The 27,239-nt window shown below is 41.4% G+C and overlaps 2 protein-coding genes across 2 annotated transcripts; both read left to right on the forward strand.

The window, feature by feature from the left end:
- The first annotated feature begins 2,623 nt into the window (after positions 1–2,623).
- On the forward strand, positions 2,624–12,039 carry LOC139583211 (NF-kappa-B inhibitor epsilon-like). Its single transcript, XM_071414044.1, has 6 exons — positions 2,624–3,352; positions 6,066–6,168; positions 7,319–7,529; positions 8,490–8,578; positions 9,414–9,662; positions 11,073–12,039. Exons 1-6 carry the CDS (start codon positions 3,015–3,017, stop codon positions 11,139–11,141), a joined length of 1,059 nt encoding a protein of 352 aa, XP_071270145.1. The 5' UTR covers positions 2,624–3,014; the 3' UTR covers positions 11,142–12,039.
- Positions 12,040–14,227: 2,188 nt separating this feature from the next.
- Positions 14,228–26,549, forward strand: LOC139583212 (adenosine 3'-phospho 5'-phosphosulfate transporter 1-like). The gene is made up of 4 exons (XM_071414045.1): positions 14,228–14,461; positions 18,611–18,798; positions 19,072–19,232; positions 24,141–26,549. The coding sequence occupies exons 1-4, from the start codon at positions 14,442–14,444 to the stop codon at positions 25,071–25,073; spliced, it is 1,302 nt and encodes a 433-aa protein (XP_071270146.1). The 5' UTR covers positions 14,228–14,441; the 3' UTR covers positions 25,074–26,549.
- Positions 26,550–27,239: the final 690 nt, after the last annotated feature.

The raw sequence follows: 27,239 nt of genomic DNA on the forward strand, positions 1-27,239 counted from the left end.
GGTGATTGCAATCCTCTCCAGGTACTTGTGATGAGAAGGCATTTGCATTCTCATTTCAACGCCAACCCCACCACTGATGCGCATGGCCAAAGAGCTCTATGTTCAGGTCATTTTACCAAAGCACCGGTTCCAATCCCGTTTATCAAACTCCAGGCGTTTACATTTGTTGGATGACATGAAAATAGAGCTCCAGTGGTAGGTTTGGTGTCGAAATGACAATGCATGAGCAGAAAAGAACCTCAAACCTACTGTAAAATATGGTGGTTGATCTTTGATGTTATGGGGCTATTTTGCTACCACTGGTCCTCAGGCCCTTGTTAAGGTCAAAGGCATCATGAACTTTATCTAGTACCAGGACATTTTTTGCCAAAATCCTGGATGCCTCTGGATCTTCCAGCAAGACAATAACCTCAAGCACACATCAAAATCCACAAGAAAATGGTTATTTGGCCACAAAATAAACATTTTAAAATTGCCATCTCAGTCTCTAGACTTGTAACCAATTGAAAACCTGTGGTTTGAATTGAAGAGTGCAATCCATAAGCACAAACAAAGGATATCAAGGATCTGGAAGGATCTAAGAGCCCTATCAATATGTTCTCCAACTCATAAAACATTTTAGAAAAATGCTCAGTGACGTTATCCTCACAAGGTAAGGTATTGAAAACAGGGGTGTCAATAATTTTAACTCCTACCTTTTTGAGAAGAAAAAGTATTACTTGTTGTTAAACAAGTAATACAAACAAAATATCTTCCTCTGAGCAATTGTATTATTATAAAATAAGGGCCACAGTTTTTAGAGCATACAACATAGCTCAGTATTTGAATTATTTATTTTATACAGTAATTTTTGCTCCATATATAGCCTACTCAATGAAAACCATCCTTGGTTCCGTGAAAATCCAAGCCTTTACCATTAGTTTCCAATAGACAAGGTTTGTCACCTTGTCCAGTTTTATGGCTCACCCCAGAATGAAGTTATTAGATGGCACAGTGACTACATGAGCATGATGTAATCAGCTTACAGCATCTAATCATTCAAAAGGTATGGCCAGGTAGGATTGGACTTGGAACATTAATGACATTAGCTGCAGGAACAAATATGCAACAGCTAGCCTACTCTTGACAGCAAGTTGAAATGTCAGAAAATCTGCTCAAAAGTTTTTCATGCTATGGGAAAGACTACTTTACTGCTTCTGTTCTGCGAATCTAGTATCATAAATATGAATAGTATTAAAGTAATCCTTGGTAACACTAACACTTTATGTTGCTGTAGTTAGTTACAACATATTAACATGTTTTACCTAATAATTTTGTATTATCACCTGTAGCCTGCTGTAGGCTGATTTTGCCCTCTCATGGCCACAATGTTGAGGCCCTTGCTTTAAACATTTTGATGTGATATGAAAGTAGAGGGCTTTATGTTTCTAGAACTGTACTGCAATTGAGAATCGATTCACGTTTAGATGGAGTATTTGGCTGTCAGTGCCAATTTGCCTCTAAACAGAACATGTAAGGTCCTTGGACTATAAGGAGTAACGTTGGGCTCCTTTAGTCCATTGGGATGAATTAGAGAGCACCCACCAGAGAAGAATAATACAGTATTGAACATCATAGGCTAACATGCTGACTACACTGCTCTCGTCACAAAATAAAAGTACACATACATGCTACATGCTGACGAAGCGTTGCAAAATAAATGTACTAAATCATTGCACCAACACTGCTGGTGTGTGTCAACGAGCATCATCTGCGTAGCCAGGTGCTAAAAAAGAACTTGGTTCTATTTGTAATGCCTGACGTGCAAGTCCCGCCTCTCCCATCTCCTCATTGGTTTTAAGGACCATATACCCACGTGGGTGATTGAAAGATGAACTGAGGTCTACACTCCAGTTGGTAGTGGTAATGCACCTTAAAGTTGGGTGCCAAACGCCATATAAAATCAATAGAAGAGGCCTGAAGGAGTAGAGATTACTATAAACAAACTTGTTTTACCCTTTTATTTTTGGATTAATTGTCGGATTAGAGGACCTTGGTTATTTCAGGTAAAATAACAACCCAATGTTAATATCCCAGGACAAATTAGCTAGCAACAGCAAGCTAAATTGCCATAAATGTTTAATGCTTTTCGACCTGTCCCCGAATTAATATAGTTGGTTCAGAGTTCGTTTTGATATTTCAATTTGCATGTCCTGATTGCATCTGGTGTTGGTGGACAAAATCATCATGCGCATGCGCGTGTGGTCTGGTCAGCATCTTAGTAGGCTATATTAATAGGCCACTGAAGTTTTACTTCCATGTTTGTAATAGGCCTATTCTAAATGCTTACTTATAGGTCAACTCATAGGCTACACTTTTTGTATTCTGTCTCCATATTGCAACATTAGATTAGGCTGTCTGTTTTTAGGCCTAAGAAATGGCCTCTTGCCTACTCACTGAAAAATGAACTCCCTATTTACTTAACTTGTGAATCTCCCGGTTGTGACATACTCGTTTATAAATAGACACATATGAAAGCACCGTACGGGGAACTATGGTCAAACATATCCTGTAAAACCAGGGTGACTCCACGGCGTTGGTGGGTGGTTGTAATGTAAACGCATACCACGCCCTTCGGGGATTCCCCAATGTCAGTGCTGAGCGCTTACCCTCTCGCCTTTCATTGCTCACGTGCTCACAACTATGTAGGCTGACCTCAGTTTATGAGCGTACCAAATGTATTTTAAATCCTGTTGCTGATTTTGAAGTATTTTTATGGTTTGAACTAAATGGCCCATTTTGCATGTATACGGTGTCGCAAGAAGACTTCACTTATTTTCATTTAACTGCAGTTGTGCGGGGAAAGAAAAGCGCTCGACCCGGTGGCATGAAAAGCAACAAAGGAACAGTGATTTCCTACTCTGGTGTGATCGACTTTTCCACCGAGGACTGCTCCCACCATCAAGCAACAGGTAGTTCTTTTAGGGTTTAAACCAGCAAAGCCTACCTGGAGTGACTGCGGGCCGGGGTCCACCATGGCAAGCGCTGAAGATGCGAATGGGAAAGTGAATTTATTGGAGGATAACCGAATAGACTCTGGTGTTGAATCATTACAATATTTTACGAAATATGATCCCTATAACAAAACGGTACGGGATTCGACTTCTGAATCCAGTGAAGCCATGGACAAATGTAGCAGCAACACAGAGGAGCGGTTGGATTCTGCTTATGGCTCGTCGTCACTAACTGTTGAGAATTTCAGTGAGATAATAGAGGGCTGCAACATTTCGGAGTCTGGAGATGACAGTGCGAAGAATACAGAATTTGAACAGAAAGAGAACCTTCTCACCAACATCACTGAAGATGGAGACACGTAGGCCTAAGTTTTTTTATTTACATCTTTAAAGTAATACATATTTAAATGTATCCTATGCCTATGTTCTTGAATAAGTAAAATGTGTCCATGTCGACGACCTTAAGGTGAAACGATGTATCAAGAAATACGCGCATATGTGGATGTGTGCAAGCATTAACGTGTTTATTATGCATTTAATTGACACATTTTTCAGTATAGATAAAAGTAGGGCCAACCGTAATTGATATGACTTTTCACAGTCTAAAATGCATAGCATAGGCGATCGAGTTACAAATTGGGCCATGATTACAATTATCAACCAACTTAATCCTAATGCACAATGTGATGTCTGTTCTATCCCATACATTTGTGTCCAATCTAAAACCCAACCCTTTGCCCCTAGAGACGCTCCCAGATACACCCTGTACAACTGACAGAATTGGATTGGTGTTGCTCTTTGGTTGTCCTTTTAGGGGGGTTCAACTGGCCAGTAGAGCATAGACTAAAATTACCACTGTCAACAAACCAGTGATGTTTTCTTTGACATCGTCATGTCTGATGGGATGACTGGATGTCTGTGTGTTAACCACCATAACAATTTGAAGATGGATGCATTTTTGTAGGCTAGGCCTAATGTATGAATTTGCAGCTGAACAATCAAACAACCCACAGTGTTGTTGCTGTCTGAATGAATAAAAGGCTTGGGGGATGGGCTGTAGTTTTGGCCTGCGCTGGAGAAATTCACCTCTTTGCGTATGTCATGTTAATCCTATTCCCAGTCATTATGGCATGTGATGTCGATTTAGAGAGTTTAAGTTTAGAGTGATACACTCAGGCCTGTGAAAGCTGTCATGATCGTGGATGGACTCATGTGGGGTGTCTCGACTTGGAAAGCAGAAGTGTAAGAGACATGGCTGTGGAAATTCCCCATGATAGACAAGGCAGGGCACATGTTCACATAGTACTTCTCTCACTAGGTCCAAGAATAGGCTGATCAATGAAATTCATACAATTTCTACACACGCAGTCACAGACATGCAAACTTTTGGCCTTATCGGCCTTCTACATGTGAGTTTGCATTCCACTCAGTCCTGGCTTTGTCATTGGAGTCAGTATACTCAGAAATATATTATGTTGATCGCTATCAATGCTTCAAAGTCGAAGTGAGTCTGTGTAACCATTCCATTGATAGAGTAACAGCATATTTTTGTCTCTCTGACATCCTTTCATATCCTTGCTGTCGTTGTCTGACTAGGTCACAAGGAAGCATTCTCTGACCTGTACTATATTTACCTAACAACAGAAAGAACCCACAATATGTTACATCAATCCTGTGACTTGAGAAAGTATCACGGTGCAGGCATTTAATTTCCCCCATGGGATTTTTTCTTTGTTTTATCTTACCCAACTGTTATTCAAACTAGGAAGTCCCATTTGAGATTTTTTTTTTTAAGTATTTTTTCCAAGGAAGATCTTGCTATGCGATGCATTTGACCTTGTACCTTTCAAAAGTTGAAAGAATGCCGGCAAGTTCTGTGGTCTGGTCCCATATGTTTGTCACACCGAACATTGACCATAGGAGTTGGCAAGACAGCACAAACCGATATGGGACCAGGCTACCGGCTCTGCTTTGAAGAGGAGTTATTAAATCATAATCTACGGTCTTACTTGTGCAAGTAAATGTTATTTTTATTTTTTTAAGTTTAGCTTTTTTATTGTCAAATGGATTGTCTTAAAATGAAGTTACAAGATAAATTAATTTGCCTGAAGACATTTAGCATGGAACAAGGATAGGCTAAACGAGTTACTACTTTCACATTAGTTAGTTAGGTAGACAATGAGTGCCCTGGTCAAAAGTAGTGCACTATGTAGGGAGAAGTGTGTGAACAATGTGTTCTGGAAAGCCTTGTTGTAGGGTTAAATAAAGCACAGCAGTGGCCTTGTTCCATTTCCTGCATTTGGCTCTTTTGTCTGCTAGAACTTCCCCTTTAGCTTTTGGGGTAAGGGTTTCTTGTTTTCCACTTTGATTGAATGTATCAAATGTCATGACTTTGTATATGGGCTGCAGTAAAGAACACAATGCATTGCATTTTCTATTTTAACTGAGTAGTTCATGTTCATAGGCCTGAGGCTTGTGTTTGCTAAACATTCAGTAATAACCCGATGGTTCTGTTTGTTCGATCTTAGGATATTATCCAAATAACTTGAGTTCAATTACAATGAATGATAACTGAGAAGATAAATATTTAAAGTGCTTTGTGGAATCAAACATCCTCTTGACATGACTATTCTTTGCATAAAAGTTCCATTATTGCGCAACATTCGCCACAACTGAACACTGTGGCCTACTAAGCAGTTTTCATTCATGGGATGCTATGTGTTACATTTCCAGGTAGATCTAGATGACATTCTAAGAATTCTCCAGCAGGTCATTCTTTCCATCACATGATAAAATCAATTTATTATATCCTGTGGCTGCTCACATTTTAAATATTTAATTTAAAGTAACTAGGAATGTCATGAGAAATGTTTCCACTCCCCAGACTGCTCACTTTTCAGTTGAACGCAATGTTTAAGTAACCGCAACTCAAAACTGCTTTTGTTTGCTGTGCGGCCTAGGCGGGGTTACTGCAGAAGCATTTTGTGACAACTGCAATGTAAAATGCAAGAAATGTCATTGATTTATGATTGACATTTTATAAGAAATGGTTTGTTTTTGTCGCCCCTCCAGACTCCTGCATTTAGCCATCATCCATGAAGATGAACACTTCGCTCACCAATTGATACAGCTGTTCCCCAAAGATGTCTTAGACATTCAGAACAACTTGTACCAGGTACAGAAGACACAGCCACACCCCCTTCTCTTTACACCCTCAACACGGGTACTGGTGTACTGAAACTACTTAACCTTCATGATACTTCCTCTTGATGATTGCAACTGCCAATGTTTATGACAACAACAGAGATGATCATGTTATTTCTGCATCCTGTAATTGAAGAGCATTCTCTTCCCCTTTCTCCAGTAGTACATCCTCTCACTGGAACGGTTCTGTGGTTGAGAGGAGTTCTAGGGTTATTTCATGAGGGAGTCTAAATGGAAATTGGAAACTCCCCTGCTTTCCCGTGTTCAAAAACAAGAAATCTTATCTGGAATATTTTTGTCTCTAAGGCTGAGATTACAAAACAAAAAAAATTCACAAATTGGTCTTTTGACCAATCACATCTGATCTTTTCACATCAGATTTTCTTCATTGGTGGAAGAACTATCAGAATTGGGCTGCCTGAGAACGTAGTCATAGATGAGAAATGTGCAACTGGACAGTGCATATTTAAGAGCCGTTTAACTGAACATTAAGGGGGTGGGGAGTGTAACCTGTCACTTACAGGGACAAAGGAGGTATGAGGGGTGGTGAGGCAAGCTGACGGGGCGTTTGAGACATCCTGATGGGTCGCAGAGGAAAATGTCTGGGAGGTCAGAAATGACAGTCAGCATTTTGCACCATGACTCACACACATCTAGCCTTGTTCTCTCTCTGTTCTGTTAGCGTTTACCAAAAGCCACACAGGCAATGGTGGCCCTACTGGTTATATTAGTCAGCCCTACCCAGTTCAGTCAGGAGTTTCACATTGAGATGTCTCAGACCTACCAATGCATTTTTGCTAATCACCTCACTTGGCATTAAAGTTCTATAGTAAAGCTCAGTTATAGATACTAGCTACTGTACTTAGGATCAGCTCCTATATCAGGTCTTAGTAATCCTGATTGTACTCAAATCACTTTGAAAGAGGGTACATATTGACTCCAAGTCAGATATCACACCCTCCTCACATACTAACCCTTTGTTGGTTTGTTCGGGTTGGTACGTGGTCCCATAGAATTACAAAAAAGGGGATCCCCATCCCAGTTAATGTTCAGTGGTGGGTGGGCTGGCGTCCATATTGAGTCTACCCATGGGAGTTATTATTTTGTATGCATGTTCCCAGACGCCGCTACACCTAGCCACCTACCTGAACCTTTCGTCGGTGGTGCGGGTCCTGGTGGAGAGCGGGGCCAGCCTGGATCTGCAGGACCAGGAGGGGAACACGCCGCTCCACATGGCCTGCGAACAGGGCTGGGCCGAGTGCGCTACTGAGATGATCCGGAATGTCTCCTCCAGCAAGCTGGCCCCTGTGCTCGAGTCCCAGAACTGGAGAGGTGAGAAAGCAGGGCCCATAAGCTACAGACAACATGGAAAGCGGCAATACACAGCTAGGGATTATGTTCACAAATCTGATTGACCTTCAGCTATGTCTTCATGTTTTTTGTGAAAGTGTGATAGGTGGTGCAGTTATGTGTGTCTGATGGCAGTGTATTCCAGACATGGGAAGCTCTCACAGAGAAAGCAGATTGACTAAAGGTGCTTTTCCTTAAGGGAACTATACAGTCACCTCTCATGGCAGACCTTGTGGATCTGCTGCCATATGTTTGGGTTTTCTGTTTAACAAAAGTACTCAGTGGAGGGGGAGCCAGGCCATTTAGGATCTTGAATACAAGACATGCGTCGGTGTATTGCACAAGATTTTCCCAACTCAGGAGCGCCTGCTTTTTGAGGATGGAACCGTGATGATGGCTATTGGGCTTCATATCAAGCACTTTGAGAGCCTGTTTGTAGACAGACTGAATGAGTTTTAATGTTAAGTGGGGGAGTATCATAGTTCTGTTTTAATGTATTTCTATTTGAACATTCCATAACTTTTGCCTACTGACCAGGGCCCAGGATGATCAGCTTGTAGGCTGTGTACGAGGCTATAATGATACCATGATGTGATGGCTCTTTATTTAGTGTCAATTCCTGTTAATGTGTTGGCGTCTATCCGAGGATGTACCCACGTCGTGTGTTGTGTTTTATTGCACAGTGCGAGACAAAACTGGTGTAAATGAATCGTTGTTGCTGTCTAGCTAGTTTTCGATGTTCCCAGCTTAGTAGGCTTTGCAGATGTGAATCATGTTTATAGATGTAAACAATTGTATATTTTGTTCGGTATGTAGCCTATGTAGGTTATTGTGTGTCACGTGGTATGACCTTACCGATGATACTAGCTATAACATCTACTCAAATTCATCATATCACACATTCAGAAAGGTGGTTTTTGAAAGGAATGTCTTCTTTTTCAGGTCTCACCTCTCTCCACCTAGCCACTGTGAACAGGCAACATCGTCTGATGAAGCTACTGATGACAAAAGGGGCAGACCTCAACATCCAGGTTAGTCCAGTTACTCTCCCGGGTGTACTCTTTTACAATAACCTCGCTATAAGCACTATATGAACACTAGATGTTGAAAAGATGTTGAGAAAAGTATTTTTGATAAATACATTGAAAAAACCTCTTTCAGACAATTTTGCTCACTGGGCTTGTATTACTCATGTAGTGCATTACATTGTGCTATAATACTGTAGTTAGTACTTCAATGTGTCATAGCTAAATCCTCAGAAAAATATACCTCGACATAGATGATCAAACTACACTATACTGTCCTAAATAAATACCATGCACTCATTATGACATGATGCATTCACTTAGAAATACAGTGTCTCCTTCAAGCTATGTACTTTACTACTTTACTGTACTCCCGTCTGCTGCACTTGTGCACTGCTGTAGTGAGACTGATAGTGATATGGCCTTGAGCTCAGCAGGTTCTGATAGATTCATGACAAGGTAATTAGAGTTTGGTCATGAGGCTGCTGGGCTAGAAAGCCTGATGTAATGGGGGCTTTTTCTGGAGCAGCTAGACTCATCAGAGAAGAGGCCCAGGCCAGCAAGTCTGAGTCAGACACAGATAGATATAGAACACAACATAGTAGACTGACCTAACCCTACCTTAGATATCTTTCTGTGTGAAATAAACATGCTATACAGTAGATATCAAGCTGCCTCATTGAATGTTTTCAGTATTTGAATTAATAGATATTAGTAAAATGTCCTTACTAAGATTTGTTGACCCTTTGCTCCCTACATTTGCGCCCTTCCCATCCTATTTTTAGGGCACATTTTATTTATTGAGTCCCTAACCCACGTCTGTCTTCTCTCTCTCCCCCAGGAAGGTACGAGCGGTAAAACACCTCTCCATCTGGCAGTGGAGCTCCATGACATTGTCTCTATGACGCTGCTATTGAACAAGGGAGCCGATGTGGACGTGCCGATGTTTAACGGCTGCACGCCACTTCACCTCGCCGTTGCCCGGCAGGACGCAGCCATCGCCAACCTGCTCTGCCAATCCGGGGCTGATAAGATGCTGAGGAACATAGAGGATGAGACGGCACTGGATCTAGCTGGCGGCAATGATGATGTGAGATATAGAGGAAGGGCCAGAGTCCTACACACAATCCTTGTAGTGGACTAAAAAGCACTTTCAATGCAGATTCTCCATTGAACATGCTTTTTAGTCCAGGACTATAGTTATAGCCTTAATCTACACTATATTTACAAAAGTATATGGACTCCCCTTCAAGTTAGTGCATTTGGCTCTTTCAGCCACACCCATTGCAGACGGGTGTATAAAATCGAGCACACAGCCACACAGCCATTCTGCATTCTCCAGACTTTTTGGCAGAAGAATGGCCTTACTGAAGAGCTCAGTGACTTTCAACATGGCACTGTCATAGGATGCCACCTTTCCAACAAGTCAGTTCTTCACATTTCTGCCCTGCTAGAGCTGCCCCGGTCAACTGTAAGTGGTGTTATTGTGAAGTGGAAAAGTCTAGGCGCAACAACGGCTCAGTCGGGAAGTGGTAGGCCACACAGGCTTACAGAACAGAACGTGACCGCCGAGTGCTGAAGCGCGTAGCGTGTCTGTCCTCGGTTGCAACACTCAACGTCAGCACAATAACTGTTCGTCGGGATCTTCATGAAATGGGTTTCCATGGCTGAGCAGCCGCACACAAGCCTAAGATCACCATGCGCAATGCCAAGCGTCGGCTGGGGTGGTGTATAGCTCGCTCGCCATTGGACTCTGGAGCAATGGAAACGCGTTCTCTGGAGTGATGAATCACACTTCACCATCGGGTAGTCCGACGGACAAATCTGGGTTTGGAGGATGCCAGTAAAACGCTACCTGCCCCAATGCATAGTGCCAACTGTAAAGTTTGGTGGAGGAGGGCTAATGGTCTGGGGCTGTTTTTCATGATTCTAGTGAAGGGAAATCTTAATGCTACAAAATACAATGACATTCTAGACGATTCTGTGCTTCCAACTTTGTGGCAACAGTTTGGGGAAGGCCCTTCCTTTTACAGCATGAGAATGCCCCCGTGCAAAAAGTGAAGTCCATATAGAAAAATGGTTTGTTGAGATCGGTGTGGAAGAACTTGACTGGCCTGCACAGAGCCCTGACCTCAACCACATCGAACACCTTTGGGATGAATTGGAACACCGACTGCGAGCCAGGCCTAATTGCCCAACATCAGTGCCCGGTCTCACTAATGCTCTTGTGGCTGATTGGAAGTCCGCGTAGCAATATTCCAACATCTAGTGGAGGCTTCTTGGTCGTGTAGTGAATGTCTGGGAAACCAGCTCAAAGTGTTTCATGTGACTCAGTCTGATATTCACTGAGAATGCTTGAAATATATTTTTTTAATGCTTTGGGGGGGTGAAACATCTCCAGATTATTTCCTGTTGTGAAGGAGACTGACTGGACTGTTGTCTGGCCAAAGGTAGAACATATAATGTGACATGTAACCCCCACCATGTGCTTTTATTTCAGATCCTTGCTCTTTTCCCTTTTGATGACATCCAAATCCAGGGCAGGTCAGTGGTTAGAGTACCATTCTGACCGTGTACTTCTCTCACCACCTGAATACTCTACAACAGGTGACATTTGACCTCTTGAACATCATCATGGAGCCTCGTCAGAAAAGTGTAGCTTTACATCAATCATGTTTGTAATTTTCTGTTTTAAAGGTGGTTTTTCATTTACATAAATCTTCGCTGTAGGGTTATTTATCGTTGTTGTGCGGTGTGTGTGTATATGTGAATGTGTGAACTCTTTAGACACTCACATTGAAAAGTTGCTTATTCTCTGCTAGCGAAGTGGTACAAAGTTGTCTGTCATATAATTTGATGGTTGATACCTGTTTTCAAATACAGAAAAATCAGCAGGAAAATCTAATCTAGACTTAAATGAAACATTTTCTCATACAAGGTAACTGATTTACTTCCAAAAACAAGTGTATGAATATGAGCAGAAATAATTAAATGACATTTTTTAATTTCCCTATGAAGTACACAGGGAATCTACCTCTTTATCACGTGTGTGTGTATAATAACTGATTATAGTGGGAAATGTAGCTTCAACACAGAAAATACATTGCTGTCATGCTATAAATGAACATTGTTTCAGCTTGAAAATGTTTTTGAATTATACTTTAGTCACTAAATCTGTTATGGAGAGAAGTTCTTCATCATAATTTAATATCTTTCATTGTATGTTTCAGTTCTCGGTTTCTGCTTTGAATGCACTGCCTTTCCACTCTTGGTAAGACACAATCATAACAGCTGTATTTTCAATACAGTAAAATCTTCCCTATTTTACCATCGTTCTCCTCCATCTCTGATAAATCAGGTATGATCCTTGTTATGGTGTACTGAATCAGACTGGCTTGTTTAGATGTTTTGCCTTCTCTTAACAGTTTCAAACTCTTATATTTTGTAATAAAATAAATAAGATTATAGCTTCACTCTTTTTTTGGGGGGGGGTCATTGTCAAACCTATCTTTGGAGTTTTTAATTGAAGTGTGTCATTAATTGTTTATAGTACTGTATATGTACATATATCTGAGCAGGGAGGATAATACAAAAAGGATGGCATCAAGAATTAAGGATTTAATCAATTATGTAGATTATATACTGTAGACTAGATGTTTCGTGGCAAAGAATCTGGTTGGACAACACTCACATTTTAATCCAAGTTGTTAGCAGGCAATTGCTGACTCAACATGTACAGCAAATCCATCCAATAAATTGTTCTAAACATTGTAGGATGCTGACTTGGGAGAACAAAGCCTCATTGATAACTACAAAACTCCTTATTTCTCATTTTCCTGTCAGCTGCTTTTGGTGAAACATTATTTGCCGGTTGCTTGATTCTTCCTGATAACCCTCTTAGGTACAATAAGTCTGGAAATTCCACTCACCCAGATCACTTGTCTGTTCTCTTTATACTCTGTCTGCCCATGATGAATATTCAGACACAGGCTCAAGGTGAGACTGGGACCAGAGAATAAAGAAGCCTTTCAATGAGGCAGAGGGATTAATTTCTTCTTTGTTTGTGGGGAATGTTTTACCTTTTATTTGTATGTTGGCCTATTTTCTTTCACAAGCATTTGAGTGACTTAAGTCATTATTTGGGCATAAACTAGACTTGACAAAATTGGTAAATTCCCCAGAATAAGCCAGATAAGCAAGGCTAGTTTGTTTGTCCGAATGATTAGGAAACCACTGTTTTGGCAGGGGTTGTGGAAATGATCTCAATGTTGATGAAGAGGAGTCAGGTTAAAGCAAGATTTTTAAGCATTGAGACATGGATTGTGTATGTGTGCCATTCAGAGAGTGGGCAAGACAAAATATGTTAGCGCTTTGAACGGGGAATTGTAGTACGTGCCAGGCGCATAGGTTTGAGTGTGTCAAGAACTTCAGCGCTAATGGGTTTTTCACGCTCAACAGTTTCCTGTGTGTATCAAGAATGGTCCACCACCCAAAGGACATCTAGCCAACTTGACACAACTGTGGTAAGCATTAGAGTCAACATGGGCCAGCATCCCTGTGGAACGCTTTCAAGACCTTGTAGAGTCCATGCACCGACAAACTCTATATTAGGAAGGTGTTTATAATGTTTCGTATACTCGGTGTATATTGCTTGTAGAAAGTCTGTTTTTGGACAGAAAAATGTCCTCATTGTCAGGATAACTGCTAGCTAAGGTGATGCTCAACTACGTTCTCATATATCAAGGAGTTGAGCGTTCCTCAGCTAGATAACTGCATGTGTTTGCTGGTATGTTGGCTGACCTGGCTTCCTCTTTTGAGGGGCATGTATCTTTCCAAACATGTGCTTTTTGGTGTGGATAAATGAAAACTCACCAATATAAATGGTTCAATACTTTAATTGCAATATGTTTTGGAAAAATATGTTGATAATATTGTTTTTATTACATTGTTGGGAGATAGACATGCATTCTACTTTATAAATTGGCAATTTGGTTGATATGAAGGTTTTTTTATTGATACAATAATATTACACATCAATACAGGGACATTCCTGTGAATACAATGAAAAAATTAAATATTGGAACATATTGTAGCCAGTCTGTCAGAGTTTCTAAATCCGGAGGCGCAATATCGCGAGACTTCTCGGGAACTCTTGCGAAACAATCAGGCCGGGGTTCGGGGTTTGTGAAGTCAATGAGAGGAAGTGAACAATTCCTCCTTAGATCTAAAGGCACAAACTAGATGATTCGAGACAATGTCTCAAGCAGTTGATGTTATGACTCCAACCTCATGAAAGTGATAAACTGACACGTTTTCAATTTCGCCAAAAACAAATGTATATCGAAGGAGTGCCTTTGAGTTGATGGCTTGCACATGCGCAGTTCGGTGCGAGACAACCGTTAGACCCAAGCTCGTTTCTACGCATGAGTTTAGCTAGCCAACGTCGCCATGAAATCGTCTTCAAATGTGATCAGGAATTTTTATTTGAGAAGCCGTTTTACTCGTTTTAGCCCACTTTACTAGCTGCCTATCTTGGTACTGCTCGTAAAGTGTGCATGTGCATTTATTCTTCCAGCCCTACAGGTGGCAATGTGCGACGGAGGTCTACAATCTCAGCTATGTAATGAAATCCGGCTTCGCATTTTCCAGGTTTCCACTGAAGGGGATTCTTTATGGAAGTGAACACATAGGCAATTGATAAGCTGTGAAGGCACCGGGAAAGGAAACAGCCAGCCCGAAAGAAATTAGCTTTTACATTAAGGATATCCTCAGTTAATTTGCGTAAACGCTTCATTGTAGCTAAAGTGGTTGAGTTCGGGGTGTTCGCAACGCCAGGTGTTAGACCAGAATAAGTGTTGGTGGGTGGAAAATGCCATCTTTTTTATGGAGGTAGGAACACATTGTGTGGATGCCTCAAACCATTCATTTGGAATTGCATTCACTTTAAACCCAAAGTAAAGCAAGAAAAATTATATTTAGCACAGCTAACTGCCAGTTGTCAATGTGAGCGTGCCCATGTAAACAGCTGTCAGACTGTACTCGACGATATGGTTTGGCTAGTTAGCTAACTTGCCTTGAAATGTAGAGAATGTGTGTTGTGTATTGAAATTTGACACAGCCCAGATTGAAATTCCCAAATCATAGTCATTACAAGTTATCAAAGTTATGTATGTGTCTGTAAATAGTATTGTTTTCCTTGTCACAGATTGTAGACTAGTTACACTGAACAGGTTAGCTTAGGTCCATATGAATAAATGCAGAAAGAACCTAGCCATTGCTAAATGTATCTGACATGTTGTCGTGAATTGTTCATACGTTTCAGCTTTTAGTCCATCAGTGCTTGCTGTATTACTACAATTTGATGAATGTAGACAGTTCAGATTTTCTAGGTTAATATTGTGTCATGTGAACCAGCCCTGTCAGGTATGTGAAGAAGAAAATAACATGTACAGTTTAGTCATTTATGGGTCCAGGCCAACATACTAGTCTCAAGTCCTATAAGTGTGTAAGGGATGCAATGTCACTGTTTGATGTTAAATAAGCCATCCGCTACAACTATACTAACCAAAAATATAAATGCAACATAACAATTAACGGTTTTACTGAGTTAGTTCATAAGGAAATCAGTCAAATTAAATAAATTCATTAGGCCCTAATCTATGGATTTACAACTGGGAAGGGGCGCAGTTATGGGTGGGCCTGGGAAATCAGAATGAGTTTTTCCCCCCCAAAATTGATTTACTACAGACGGAAATACTCCTACATTTTATCAGCTGTTCGGGTGCTGGTCTCAGACGATCCTGCAGGTGAAGAAGCCAGATGTGGAGGGCTGGCGTGGGTACACAGGGTCTGCAGTTGGGCATACTACCAAATTCTCTAAAACTTAATTGAAGGCGGCTTATAGTAGAGAAATCAACATTAAATGATCTGGCTCTGGTGGACATTCCTGCAGTCAGCATGCCAATTGCTCACTCCCTCAACTTGAGACATATATGGCGTTGTGTGACAAAGCTGCAAATGTTAGTGGCCTTTTATTGTCCCCAGCACAAGGTGCACCTGTGTAATGATCATGCTGTTTAATCAGCTTCTAGATATGCCACACCTGTCAGGTGGATGGATTATCTTGGCAAAGGAGAAAATGTTCACTAACAGGGATGTGAAAAAAATTCTGCACCAAATTTGAGAGAAATATGCTTTTTGTGCAAATTTAAAATTTATGGGATCTTTTATTTCAGGTCATGAAACATGGAACCAACACTTTACATGTTGTGTTTATATTTTTTTATTAAGAATACAATAGGTTTCCTACAACTTGGGCAACTTTTTCCATACCATCTTTATCATGGCAACATGCATAAGACCTAGTAAGCTTCAAAGGAAAACCTCAACCCAGCAGTTCTATTTTAGCTCTTGAACCAGCTATTTTTCCCTCCACATCTGAGAATCAATTATGCAATGTATATTTAGTAACAATGCATTTTTCTATCCTTTTTTGAAGTCATCTGATGTTATCCGAAGATAAGTCTTGTCCCATAAGTCTTTATTTATAGAAGGAAGGTGTCCCTTCAAGAAATTCCCCCACTGCATTTTTGAGCATCCTGGAACAAAGTGAATCACAGGTTCTTTAATGGCTAGATTTTCTCAGATTAAGCTTTTTCAATCAATCCATTCCTAATCATTCCAACAATTAGGCCTAGGCTAACTGTTGCAGTGTACCTACAGTACCAGTCAAAAGTTTGGACACACCTACTCATTCCAGGGTTTTTCTTTATTTTGACTATTTTCTACATTGTAAAAAAACTAGTGAAGACATCAAAACTATGAAATAACACATGGAATCATGTATTAACCAAAAAGGTGTTTAACAAATCAAAATATATATTTGAATTTCTTCAAAGTATCCACCCTTTGCTTTGATGTCAGCTTTGCACACTCTTGGCATTCTCTCAACCAGCTGCATGATGTAGTCACCTGGAATACATTTAAATTAACAGGTGTGCCTTATTAAAATTTAAGTTGTGGAATTTCTTTCCTTAATGCGTTTGAGCCAATCAGTTGTGTTGTGAGAAGGTAGGGGCGTTATACAGAAGATAGCCCTATTTGGTAAAATACTAAGTCCATGTTATGGCAAGAACAGCTCAAATTAGCAAAGAGAAATAACAGTCCATCATTACTTTAAGACATGAAGGTCAAGAACTTTTAAGTTTCTTAAAGTGCAGTCGCAAAAACCAAGCATTATGATGAAACTGGCTCTCATGAGGACCATCAGCGAAAGACCCAGAGTTACCTCTGCTGCAGAGGATACGTTCATTATAGTTAACTGCACCTCAGATTGCAGCCCAAGTAAATGCTTCACAGAGTTCATGTAACAGACACATCTCAACATCAACTGTGAATCCAGCCTCCATGATCGAATTGCTGCAAAGAAACCACTACTAAAGGACACCAATAAGAAGAGACTTGTTTGGGCCAAGAAACACGAGCAATGGACATTAGACTGGTGGAAATCTGTCCTTTGGTCTGATGGTTCCCACTGTGAAGCATGGAGTAGGTGGTGTGAGGGTGCTTTGCTGGTGACGCTGTGATTTATTTAGAATTGAAGGCACACTTTTAACCAGCATGGCTACCACAGCATTCTGCAGCGATACACCATCCCATCTGGTTTGTGCTTAGTGGGGCTATCATTTGTTTTTCAACAGGACAATGACCCAAAACACACCTCCTGGCTGTGTACGTGCTATTTGACCAAGAAGGAGAGTGATGGTGCTGCATCAGATGACCTGGCCTCCACAATCACCCAACCTCAACCCAATTGAGATGGTTTGGGATGAATGAGTTGGACCGCAGAGTGAAGGAAAAGCAGCCAACAAGTGCTCAGCATGTATGGGAATTCAAGACGGTTGGAAAAGCATTCCTCATGAAGCTGGTTGAGAGAATGCCAAGAGTGTGCAAAGCTGTCATAAAGGCAATATATTTTGATTTAACACGTTTGGTTACTACATGATTTCAAATGTGTTATTTCATAGTTTTGAAGTCTTCACTATTATTCTACAGCATAGAACATAGTAAAAATATAGAAAAACCCTTGAATGAGTAGGTTTGTCCAAACGTTTGACTGGTACTGTAAAAGCAACACGGCCCTCTTTCCAATTGTGTAACTTTCAAAGATGACCCATGCGATAAGTAGATGGAATCCCAGCAACTGCGGCACAAAGCCTAAATACAGAAATTTTTCCAGCTGCGGCTGGAGTGTTGGTAGCAGTGCCATGTAATGAGCTGCTTGTTCAAAGCCCAGGTTGCACTGGGCGATGCTACAGTGGCGGCTTCTCCTCCTGTTGCTGCTTCTGTGGCCTGACTGGCTGGTCTGGCCGGGGGGTAGAGGCTCACACAAAGAGCCTCTGTTTGTGTGAGCCAGTCAGGCATGCAGGCAGAGGTAGGCAGGCCTCTGGGGTGAAGGAGGAGGTGGGGGCCCTCCCTCCCAGTGAAAGTGATCCACTACTGTGCCACAGCAGCCAGGGAGGGAGCACACCTTTCACACGGCCTGATTAGGTCATCCCCTCCCTCCCCAGATGGGTAACGGAGAGGAGAGCTATTGGTGTGTGCAGGTAAATTAGTGGCATCTGGAAAAGGATGCTAGTGTAAAGGATCAGTGTGAACATGACAGGTGGAAATAGGTTGTGTTACCTGGACTAATACGGGGCTGTTGTGTAGAAATGGATCATCTCTTCTCTTTACTCTGCTTTCAGGCCAATGGGTGTTATGTGTTAATTATGCTTTAAATTACACTGTCCCCCATCTTCCAATATGTCCCACCCAAGTCACATAATCTACTAAAGTCTAAAGTTGTAAATAAATACTAGAATCTAAGTTTTAGTATCTCATCAGAGAAGCGTCTGCAGTATTTCAATCCATCACTCTAAAACCATGTGGGGAAAAACATGCTTCTGAGAGTTTATTATAGTTAACCAGTCTATTACAGAACTTACCTGCCATGCCTCCGGTACTAATACTAGTACTTTTATCCTGTATGTGCTGAAGGCTTTGGCCTGGCCTGGTGCTGATCCTCCCGTCTACGCTGGCGGCTGACAAAGAGTCTTCGTTGCTACAGGACTGGCACGACGTGTGGTTGTTCCGCTTCTTCCTCAACGTGCTGGGCTACGCCACCATCATCATACCTGGCTACTTTCTCATTGGCTACTTCAAGAGGATCAACTACCTCGAAACAGGTGTGGATGTTCTACAGACTGGTGATAATGCACACTCTGCACGCATATACCTGGCTGGCACACACGCAGAATGATACGCACACAAATAGACCTACAATTTTTCTCCACATTAATTCTGAATTCTGTCCGTTAAAGCTCGGTGTATCCTTCAAGTTGCAATTCACAGTTTCTCTATGTTAACATGATCATTGTGTTTTGTTTTGATGAATCAGTGAATGGTTGATGTGTTCTGGACCTTAAAATATCTTCCTGACCAGTGTTTTCCCCTCCCAGGTCGTGGCATTTGCTATCCTGTCATAAAGGCCTGTGTGTTTGGTAGTGAATCGAAGACTGGTCTCCTGGACGACGTGTCCATAGCTCCGAGAAATGACGCTGACTCGGGCTCGTCGGCCAGACAAGCCTTCAAGTTAGTCTTCTGCGCTGCGGGACTTCAGGTAAAGTAGTTAAAGGGGCTATATAAATAAAATGTATTACATTTTGATTGGGTAGATTTTCTAGTTGTAGCTCTTTGCACTCAATACTGTATATGGGTTGAAAATTGCAGATTTGGGCACTGATAAGCACATAAATTGGAATGCAGTGGCTGTACAGTAACGGGAAATAAATGGTGAGATGTTGATGATTATAATAAATACTGCTTTGATCTCATACAAGCGAGTCCAAATGTGCACTTCACATTTCCATTTCATAAAACTCATGTCATATACTGTCAACGTTTATGATCACTATGTTTGATGAACAGTTAAAAGATGACATGGCAGCATACCCTGGGTTGTTCTGAACAGAATGAGCATATGTTTGTATATTATGAAGAATATTCACTGCGGAACATGCACCTGAATGCACGCATGACTAGGGCTGTTACTGTGACTGTATTACCACCAAACCGGCAGTCACAATTTAGGAAGGCAGTCAAATTCCACGTGACCGTTTAGTCACAGTAATTGGGCTTCTCCAAGCTCTGATGCTGCTGATGGTCATTAGTAGCCTACCAAACTTGATAACTGCCTGGTACTCAGCACTCTGGTGTCCCGAGTGGCGCAGCGGTCTAAGGCACTGCATCTCAGTGCAAGACGCGTCACTGCAGTCCCTGGTTAAGGCTGCATCACATCCGGCCGTGATTGGGAGTCCCATGGGGCGGCGCACAATTGGCCCAGCATCGTCCGGGTTTGGCCGGGGTAGGCCGTCATTGTAAATAATAATTTGTTCTTAACTGACTTGCCTAGTTAAATAAAGGTTAAATAATCACTGACATCAATGCAAATCAAACACTTCAAGAGAGCCCATGAGCTCATGTTGCGCAACATTTCTATAGGCTATGCAATTGTGTGAGAACAAAGTTTTGATGGCCTCTATTAAGCTTTCTATAGGCTAGGCCTACTATATTTATTTCTCAACTTTCCTAATATTAAGCACATTGCTTCTCTTAACGACAGGAGTATAACCTACCAGGCTGGCATGTAAATGAACAACAGGAAAAGCATTCGCAATTTAAGTGCATAGATGACATGTATTTTTGGGGAAATGATAATAGTCCATTCTAAAGCAAAACAAATTTCCCACATATATTATTTAGTATATGTAAAGACAAGATTTCATCAAGAATAGTCTGGTGGCTGACAATATTAGCCTATCACTTGTGAATTATATATTATCACTTGTGAATGACGCCCAGGGTAAGACAATGTCTTTTTTTTTGTGACTTTCTAATCATAGTCGCACACCTCGTAGCCTAGCCCATTGACCTATATGTTTTGATAAGGTTTGTATCACAACTAAAGTGTACAAATAACTTCTTCAAATTAAGCACATTAATCCGCTTTACAATGGGTGAGAGCCTAACTGGCATACATAAGCAGCGGTGAGTTTCAAGTTTGGGGAAGATCATTTTCACCATTAAAAATGCATCTTTATAATAAAAGCATTACATGCATAATCGCATTTGCGGCCACTTTTGATAATGGTGTTTTCCTGTTAATGGAACATTAGCACTTATAACCTACTGCTTTGTGCGCATTGGTGCGCTTATAATGTGAAGAAACATTTTAAGCTAAACGTTCTGATCTGTGTCAGCCTCATTGCGTAAAAAGGTTTTTTGATGGTAGTGGTTGTATTCATTTGTTTGGAATATTTATTTTTCACACAGAATAGAATAGTTCCACTTTTGTAATATGGGGGACAGTAGATTGACATAGACTAGTGCTTTTGCTGTTTGTTAGGCCTACTCATCTTGTTGGCTGACAAAAAGTAAATGTGGACAGTTCTTCCAATATCTTCAATATGCACCTCGGAATTGGATAAGGACGAACGCAGTTGCGTCTTCACTTGTAGCCTGTGAGAGAGACCCGATCACGTGATGGAGAGTCATGTGAGTGAGAGGTGCTTCGGAGCACGTAGCACTCAGGGAGAAGTGAATTTTAATTATTATATTCAGCCTAAGGGCACAACGGCCACTGGCTGCAAAAGGCATTGATTTTTTTAGGGGGCATTACGGCCACACAAAGGGGATGCCGCCGGGAAATTCGAGGCATTATCAAGTGCTTGTCAAATTATGAATGAGAGACTGAGGAAGAGTGTACACCCTGAACAAAAAAAGAAAGCAGGGCTCATGCCTTTCATGCTACTTTTTTCAAATCATCATTAGTCATATCATGCAGCCTTACAATGTATTAAAAATCAAAACATGTAGGCCAACGTTTGTAGAACATCTAAAGTTACATTAATAACTCTAAATTAACCCTATAGGAGTACCTACATTTAAAGTCGGAAGTTTACATACACCTTAGCCAAATACATTTAAACTCAGTTTTTCACAATTCCTGACATTTTAATCCTCGTAAAAAATTCCCTGTTTTAGGTCAGTTAGGATCACCACTTTATTTTAAGAATGTGAAATGTCTGAATAATAGTAGAGAGAATGATTTATTTCAGTTTTATTTCTTTCATCACATTCCCAGTGGGTCAGAAGTTTACATACACTCAATTAGTATTTGGTAGCATTGCCTTTAAATTGTTGAACTTGGGTCAAACGTTTCGGGTAGCCTTCCACAAGCTTCCCACAATAAGTTGGGTGAATTTTGGCCCATTCCTCCTGACAGAGCTGGTGTAACTGGAGTCAGGTTTGTAAGGCCTCCTTGCTCGCACACGCTTTTTCAGTTCTGCCCACAAATTTTATATGGGATTGAGGTCAGGGCTTTGTGATGGCCACTCCAATACCTTGACTTTGTTGTCCTTAAGCCATTTTGCCACAACTTTGGAAGTATGCTTGGGGTCATTGTCCATTTGGAAGACTCATTTGCGACCAAGGTTTAACTTCCTGACTGATGTCTTGAGATGTTGCTTCAAGATATCCACATAATTTTCCTCCCTCATGATGCCATCAATTTTGTGAAGTGCACCTAGACCCTCCTGCATCAAAGCACCCCCACAACATGATGCTGCCACCCCCGTGCTTCACGGTTGGGATGGTGTTCTTTGGCTTGCAAGCCTCCCCCTTTTTCCTCCAAATATAACGATGGTCATTATGGCCAAACAGTTCTATTTTTGTTTCATCAGACCAGAAGACATTTCTCCAAAAAGTACGATCTTTGTCCCCATGTGCAGTTGCTAACCATATTCTGGATTTTTTCATGGCGGTTTTTGGAGCAGTGGCTTGCTTCTTCCTTGCTGAGCGGCCTTTCAGGTTATGGTGATATAGGACTCGTTTTACTGTGGATATAGATACCTTTGTACCTGTTTCCTCCAGCATCTTCACAAGGTCCTTTGCTGTTGTCCTGGGATTGATTTGCATTTTTTCGCACCAAAGTATGTTCATCTCTAGGAGACAGAACGTGTCTCCTTCCTGAACGGTAGTCCCATGGTGTTTATACTTGCGTACTATTGTTTGTACAGATGAACGTGGTACCTTCAGGCGTTTGGAAATTGCTCCCAAGGATGAACCAGACTTGTGGAAGTCTACAACATTTCTTTTAAGGTCTTGGCTGATTTCTTTTGTTTTTTCCCATGATGTCAGGCAAAGAGGCACTGAATTTGAAGGTAGGCCAGGAAATACATCCACAGGTACACCTCCAATTGACTCAAATGATATCAATTAGCCTATCAGAAGCTTCTAAAGCCATGACATAATTTTCTGGAATTTTCCACGCTGTTTAATTTAGTGTATGTAAACTTCTGCCCCACTGTAATTGTGATACAGTGAATTATAGGTGAAATAATCTGTCTGTAAACAATTGTTTGGAAAATTACTTGTCATGCACAAAGTAGATGTCCTAACCGACTTGCCAAAGCTATCGTTTGTTAACAAGAAATTTGTGGAGTGGTTAAAAAACAAGTTTTAATGACTCCAACCTAAGTGTATGTAAACTTCCGACTTCAACTATACTTGCATAATGATCTCCATGTCATTGTAGCAGTAAGGGAAAACACTGCATGAAACCTTCTTTACTCTTCAGTTAACACAGACACACACTCCCTCCCTTCCTGTCTCCCTCTATCCCACAAACACACACACACTGCTTCCAACTTTTAAAACGTTAGTCTTTCAGTTTTAAATATTTTTTTTGTTTATCCTCTTGTGTTTCTTGTGAGGTAAATATTTCATTGTTTATTCGTTTTTTTCTGTGAGGCACATTGTTTTGCATTCATATCTGAAATGTGCTATATAAATAAAGCTTTATTTGATTAGGCACCTAACCAAATTTAAGGAGCACCAGAAAGAGAGATGTATTGATATAGTTTAGGCTTGCATTAGGCCTATATGAATCTTACCTTTGAAACACATCTCATGAGTAGCAGACCCTTTTCCTTTCTTCCTGTGTCAATCAAATTTGCCTAGACCTACCAGGTTACCAAGTTGTTCGCTAGCTAGGTAACATGACTGAACAACGTTGTTTATCAAACCAATAATTAGCGAGAAGCAGGTGAGTGAGGGCAGGTAGGGTATGTGGCTGGCTGGTTATAGCTGCCACACGTGATATGCGCATGAAAGTGAAGTAGATATTATGGGACCTGCGCATACAAGAGACTAGTGGCTGTTGCTTAAATGTAGCTGACTTTATAAACATTTTATTACAGGCGCCAGCAGGTTCTTTAGATTAGTAGGGCACGAAAATTTGGTTGTATCATATGAAACGATACTACGGTATTCTAAAATGTTGTTATTATGATGTTTTGGTACCATGATATTACCATGGTACCGGTGTACCGTGCAACACTACTGTCCATATAGGCCATTTCCCACAAGTGTAAAAGGCTAAACAGCGATACCAACATATTCACAATTATATCTCATGTACGTCATACAGTTTAGTCTCCTTATCTATGTTATCTTGTTTTCTCTCCAGACATCCTACCTGACATGGGGTGTCCTACAGGAGAGGGTGATGACACGCTCGTATGGGGCCTCCACCCCCGAGGAGGAGGGCGAGCGCTTCAAGGACTCCCAGTTCCTGGTGTTCATGAACCGCATCCTGGCGCTGACTGTGTCTGGCCTGTGGTGTCTCCTGTTCAAGCAGCCTCGCCACGGTGCGCCCATGTATAAATACTCGTTCGCCTCGCTCTCCAACGTCCTCAGCAGCTGGTGCCAGTACGAGGCCCTCAAGTACATCAGCTTCCCCACCCAGGTGCTGGCTAAGGCCTCTAAAGTGATCCCTGTCATGCTAATGGGTAAGATTGTGTCGCACAAGAGCTACGAGTACTGGGAGTACCTGACGGCGGCTCTAATCTCTCTGGGCGTCAGCATGTTCTTGTTGACGAGTACGACCGGTAAGCACCCGTCTACGGTCACAACGTTCAGCGGCGTGGTCATCTTGGTCGGCTACATCGTCTTCGACAGCTTCACGTCCAACTGGCAGGACAACCTGTTCAAGTGCAAGATGTCGTCGGTACAGATGATGTTCGGCGTCAACCTCTTCTCCTGCCTCTTCACCGTTGGCTCGCTGCTGGAACAGGGCGCCTTCTTCGACTCGCTGGCCTTCATGACGCGACATTCGGAGTTTGCATTCCATGCCGTGCTGTTGTCGGTGTGCTCAGCATGCGGCCAGCTCTTCATCTTCTACACCATCGCACAGTTCGGCGCCGCCATCTTCACCATCATCATGACCCTTCGGCAGGCCATCGCCATCCTGCTATCCTGTTTCCTGTATGGCCACGCCGTCACAATGGTGGGGGGCTTCGGCATGGCCGTGGTCTTCCTCGCCCTCTTCCTGCGCGTCTACGCCCGCATCCGCATGAAGGCAGGACGCAGGGCGCCGCAGCCACAGGTGCAGAAGGTATAGGAGGAGGAGTCTGAGGAGGGAACTGGAAAAACAAAAACTAAAGCCACGTTTCCGTTGTTTTTTTTTTCTGTCTCTGTGTGTCCCGTTTGACTTTTTGTGTTCATTTAATGGGTTTCTACTTTGTATAGGAAAGGTACAGAAAGGGATTCTAGTGTCTTTTTAAAGGTGTTTGACTTGACACGCACCGAGCCGTCGTCACACAGGTCAATTAGTCTCGAAAACCCAACCCTAGGCAACACAGTGACTAGGGTGGTTTCAATGATGGACTCTTGTCATAGAGGAACTATGTTACTGCCTAAGTCACTACTTTATCTGCTTGAATAAAATGCAAAATGATCACGGAGGTTATTTTTAATGAGTGAATTACGCAAGTGGATAATTTGCATCAACTACCTTAACTAAAACCACTGCAAAGTTATTGCCTGCAAAATCACGGCGTTCTGTCATATCTGCTTCTTGATTTGTTGGGAGAGTCCCCAGAATGTATATTTTACCCTTATCGACGTAGGCAGTGATGTAGTTTCTCTATGCCAAAAGAGTCGGTCATTAAATTCAGACCTTAGTCACTGTTGCCTAGGGTCAGGTTTCAAGGATACAGGTCAATGGGAGTGATTCGGCTGGACCAATCAGCAGTCGCCCGTTTAAGTGTCTATGACCCCGAAATTACACAGCAATCGTCGCCTGTACGTTTTGTCTGTCAAACCCAGCTCAAACGCATGCAACATTGGCATGTGAAATGTAAACAAGTAATAAAATGGCTATTGATTTCAGCCTTTGCGATATGCTTCTGGAGCTGCAGTCAAAGAACAAAAATCTGATGTTTGCGGTGTAGTTTTGGGGTAATCACGAGTACATGAGCTGTATACTGCAAGCCTTCAGCTATGGGTAATGTAATATTGTGAATGGAACCATATTAAGCTTATAAGGCCTCTATGAAAAGAGGACATGAGATACTATGGTGAGCAGGCCCCAAGTAAGGTCCCATTTTGGATAATCTCTGTGTAGATACTGCATCAATTTTGTTTAAAACTAATAATTGCATTGTTGTACATTTTGGACATGGCATGAGAGAAATGTTTAATCATTACCAGTTCATGATCAGGTAATGCTGCTTGAGAATATTTTATTTGTTTCATATAAAGAAGCAGGTATGGTAGAGGTCTCACTTTTGGCATTATTCTGACTTGAGATCTATGTGCTTAACTAAAAAAAAAAATAGAAGTCTACCATTGAGATCAAGGAAGGATTTACACGAACGTCCAGGTTGTGTCAGATGGATCTCAAGTCAAATTACCGCCCTTTCAGATCATACGAAAAGCATAGTTCATACATCTTTAGTTGACTGATGTTGTTCCTCATGGCTTACCATAGTGTATGATGAGGAAAGTTACGGAGTGACCCGACAGAAAATGTTTTACTATTTTCCTAACAACATCACAAGAATAAATGCACAGCTTACCAGCAGACCATCAAAAAGAACTTTGCAGAAGTTACTATGTTCTATTTTATATGGAGTGAGAGGGGAGGGAGTGAGAGATTTCAAGCAGCATTCAAGATGCCCATCTTATTTTTGAATAGGACGCACTTACGTTAGGTCAGGTAAAAGACAATTAACTGTCAAATGCCAGCAAGAGTTGCAACCAGGCGGAATGACTCGAACTTCAGCTCTTGGAACAAACAGCCTGCACAATTATTTGTTCTCTTGTTTTGTTGGTGTAGGATTCAACTAGGCAAACCATATTATTGAAGTATTTGATTTGGATAAATGCCATACATTTTCATACTGAATGTTAGTTTAAGTATGGTGGCATTCATTTAGTGGCCTGGCTGACCCAGACAACGTGAAGGATTTCCAGGCAACTCATTGCCAGGCAATTAATTTAGCCCTACGTGTACAGCTTTACAATCAAACCAAATACTTAAATTATTTGTTACACTAACAGGACATACACTACCAGTCAAATGTTTGGACACACCTACTCATTCCAGGGTTTTTCTACATTGTAGAATAATAGTGAAGACATCAAAACTATGAAATAACATATATTGAATCATGTAGTAACCAAAAAAGTGTTAAATCAAAATATATTTCATATTTGAGATTCTTCAAAGTAGCCACCCTTTGCCTTGATGATAGCTTTGCACACTCTTGACTTTCTCTCAAGG

This window comes from Salvelinus alpinus, chromosome 8 (assembly GCF_045679555.1).
Source record: "Salvelinus alpinus chromosome 8, SLU_Salpinus.1, whole genome shotgun sequence".
In the NCBI taxonomy this organism is placed as follows: Eukaryota; Metazoa; Chordata; class Actinopteri; order Salmoniformes; family Salmonidae; genus Salvelinus; species Salvelinus alpinus.

Bases quoted from the DNA above. Each gene is read 5' to 3' on its own strand.
- LOC139583211 (XM_071414044.1), top strand. From the start codon at position 3,015: ATGGCAAGCGCTGAAGATGCGAATGGGAAAGTGAATTTATTGGAGGAT. The intron at 8,579-9,413 runs GTTAGTCCAGTT...TCTCTCCCCCAG, and splicing joins GGGCAGACCTCAACATCCAG to GAAGGTACGAGCGGTAAAAC. The intron at 9,663-11,072 runs GTGAGATATAGA...CTTTTATTTCAG, and splicing joins TAGCTGGCGGCAATGATGAT to ATCCTTGCTCTTTTCCCTTT.
- LOC139583212 (XM_071414045.1), top strand. From the start codon at position 14,442: ATGCCATCTTTTTTATGGAG. The intron at 14,462-18,610 runs GTAGGAACACAT...TATGTGCTGAAG, and splicing joins ATGCCATCTTTTTTATGGAG to GCTTTGGCCTGGCCTGGTGC. The intron at 18,799-19,071 runs GTGTGGATGTTC...TTCCCCTCCCAG, and splicing joins GATCAACTACCTCGAAACAG to GTCGTGGCATTTGCTATCCT.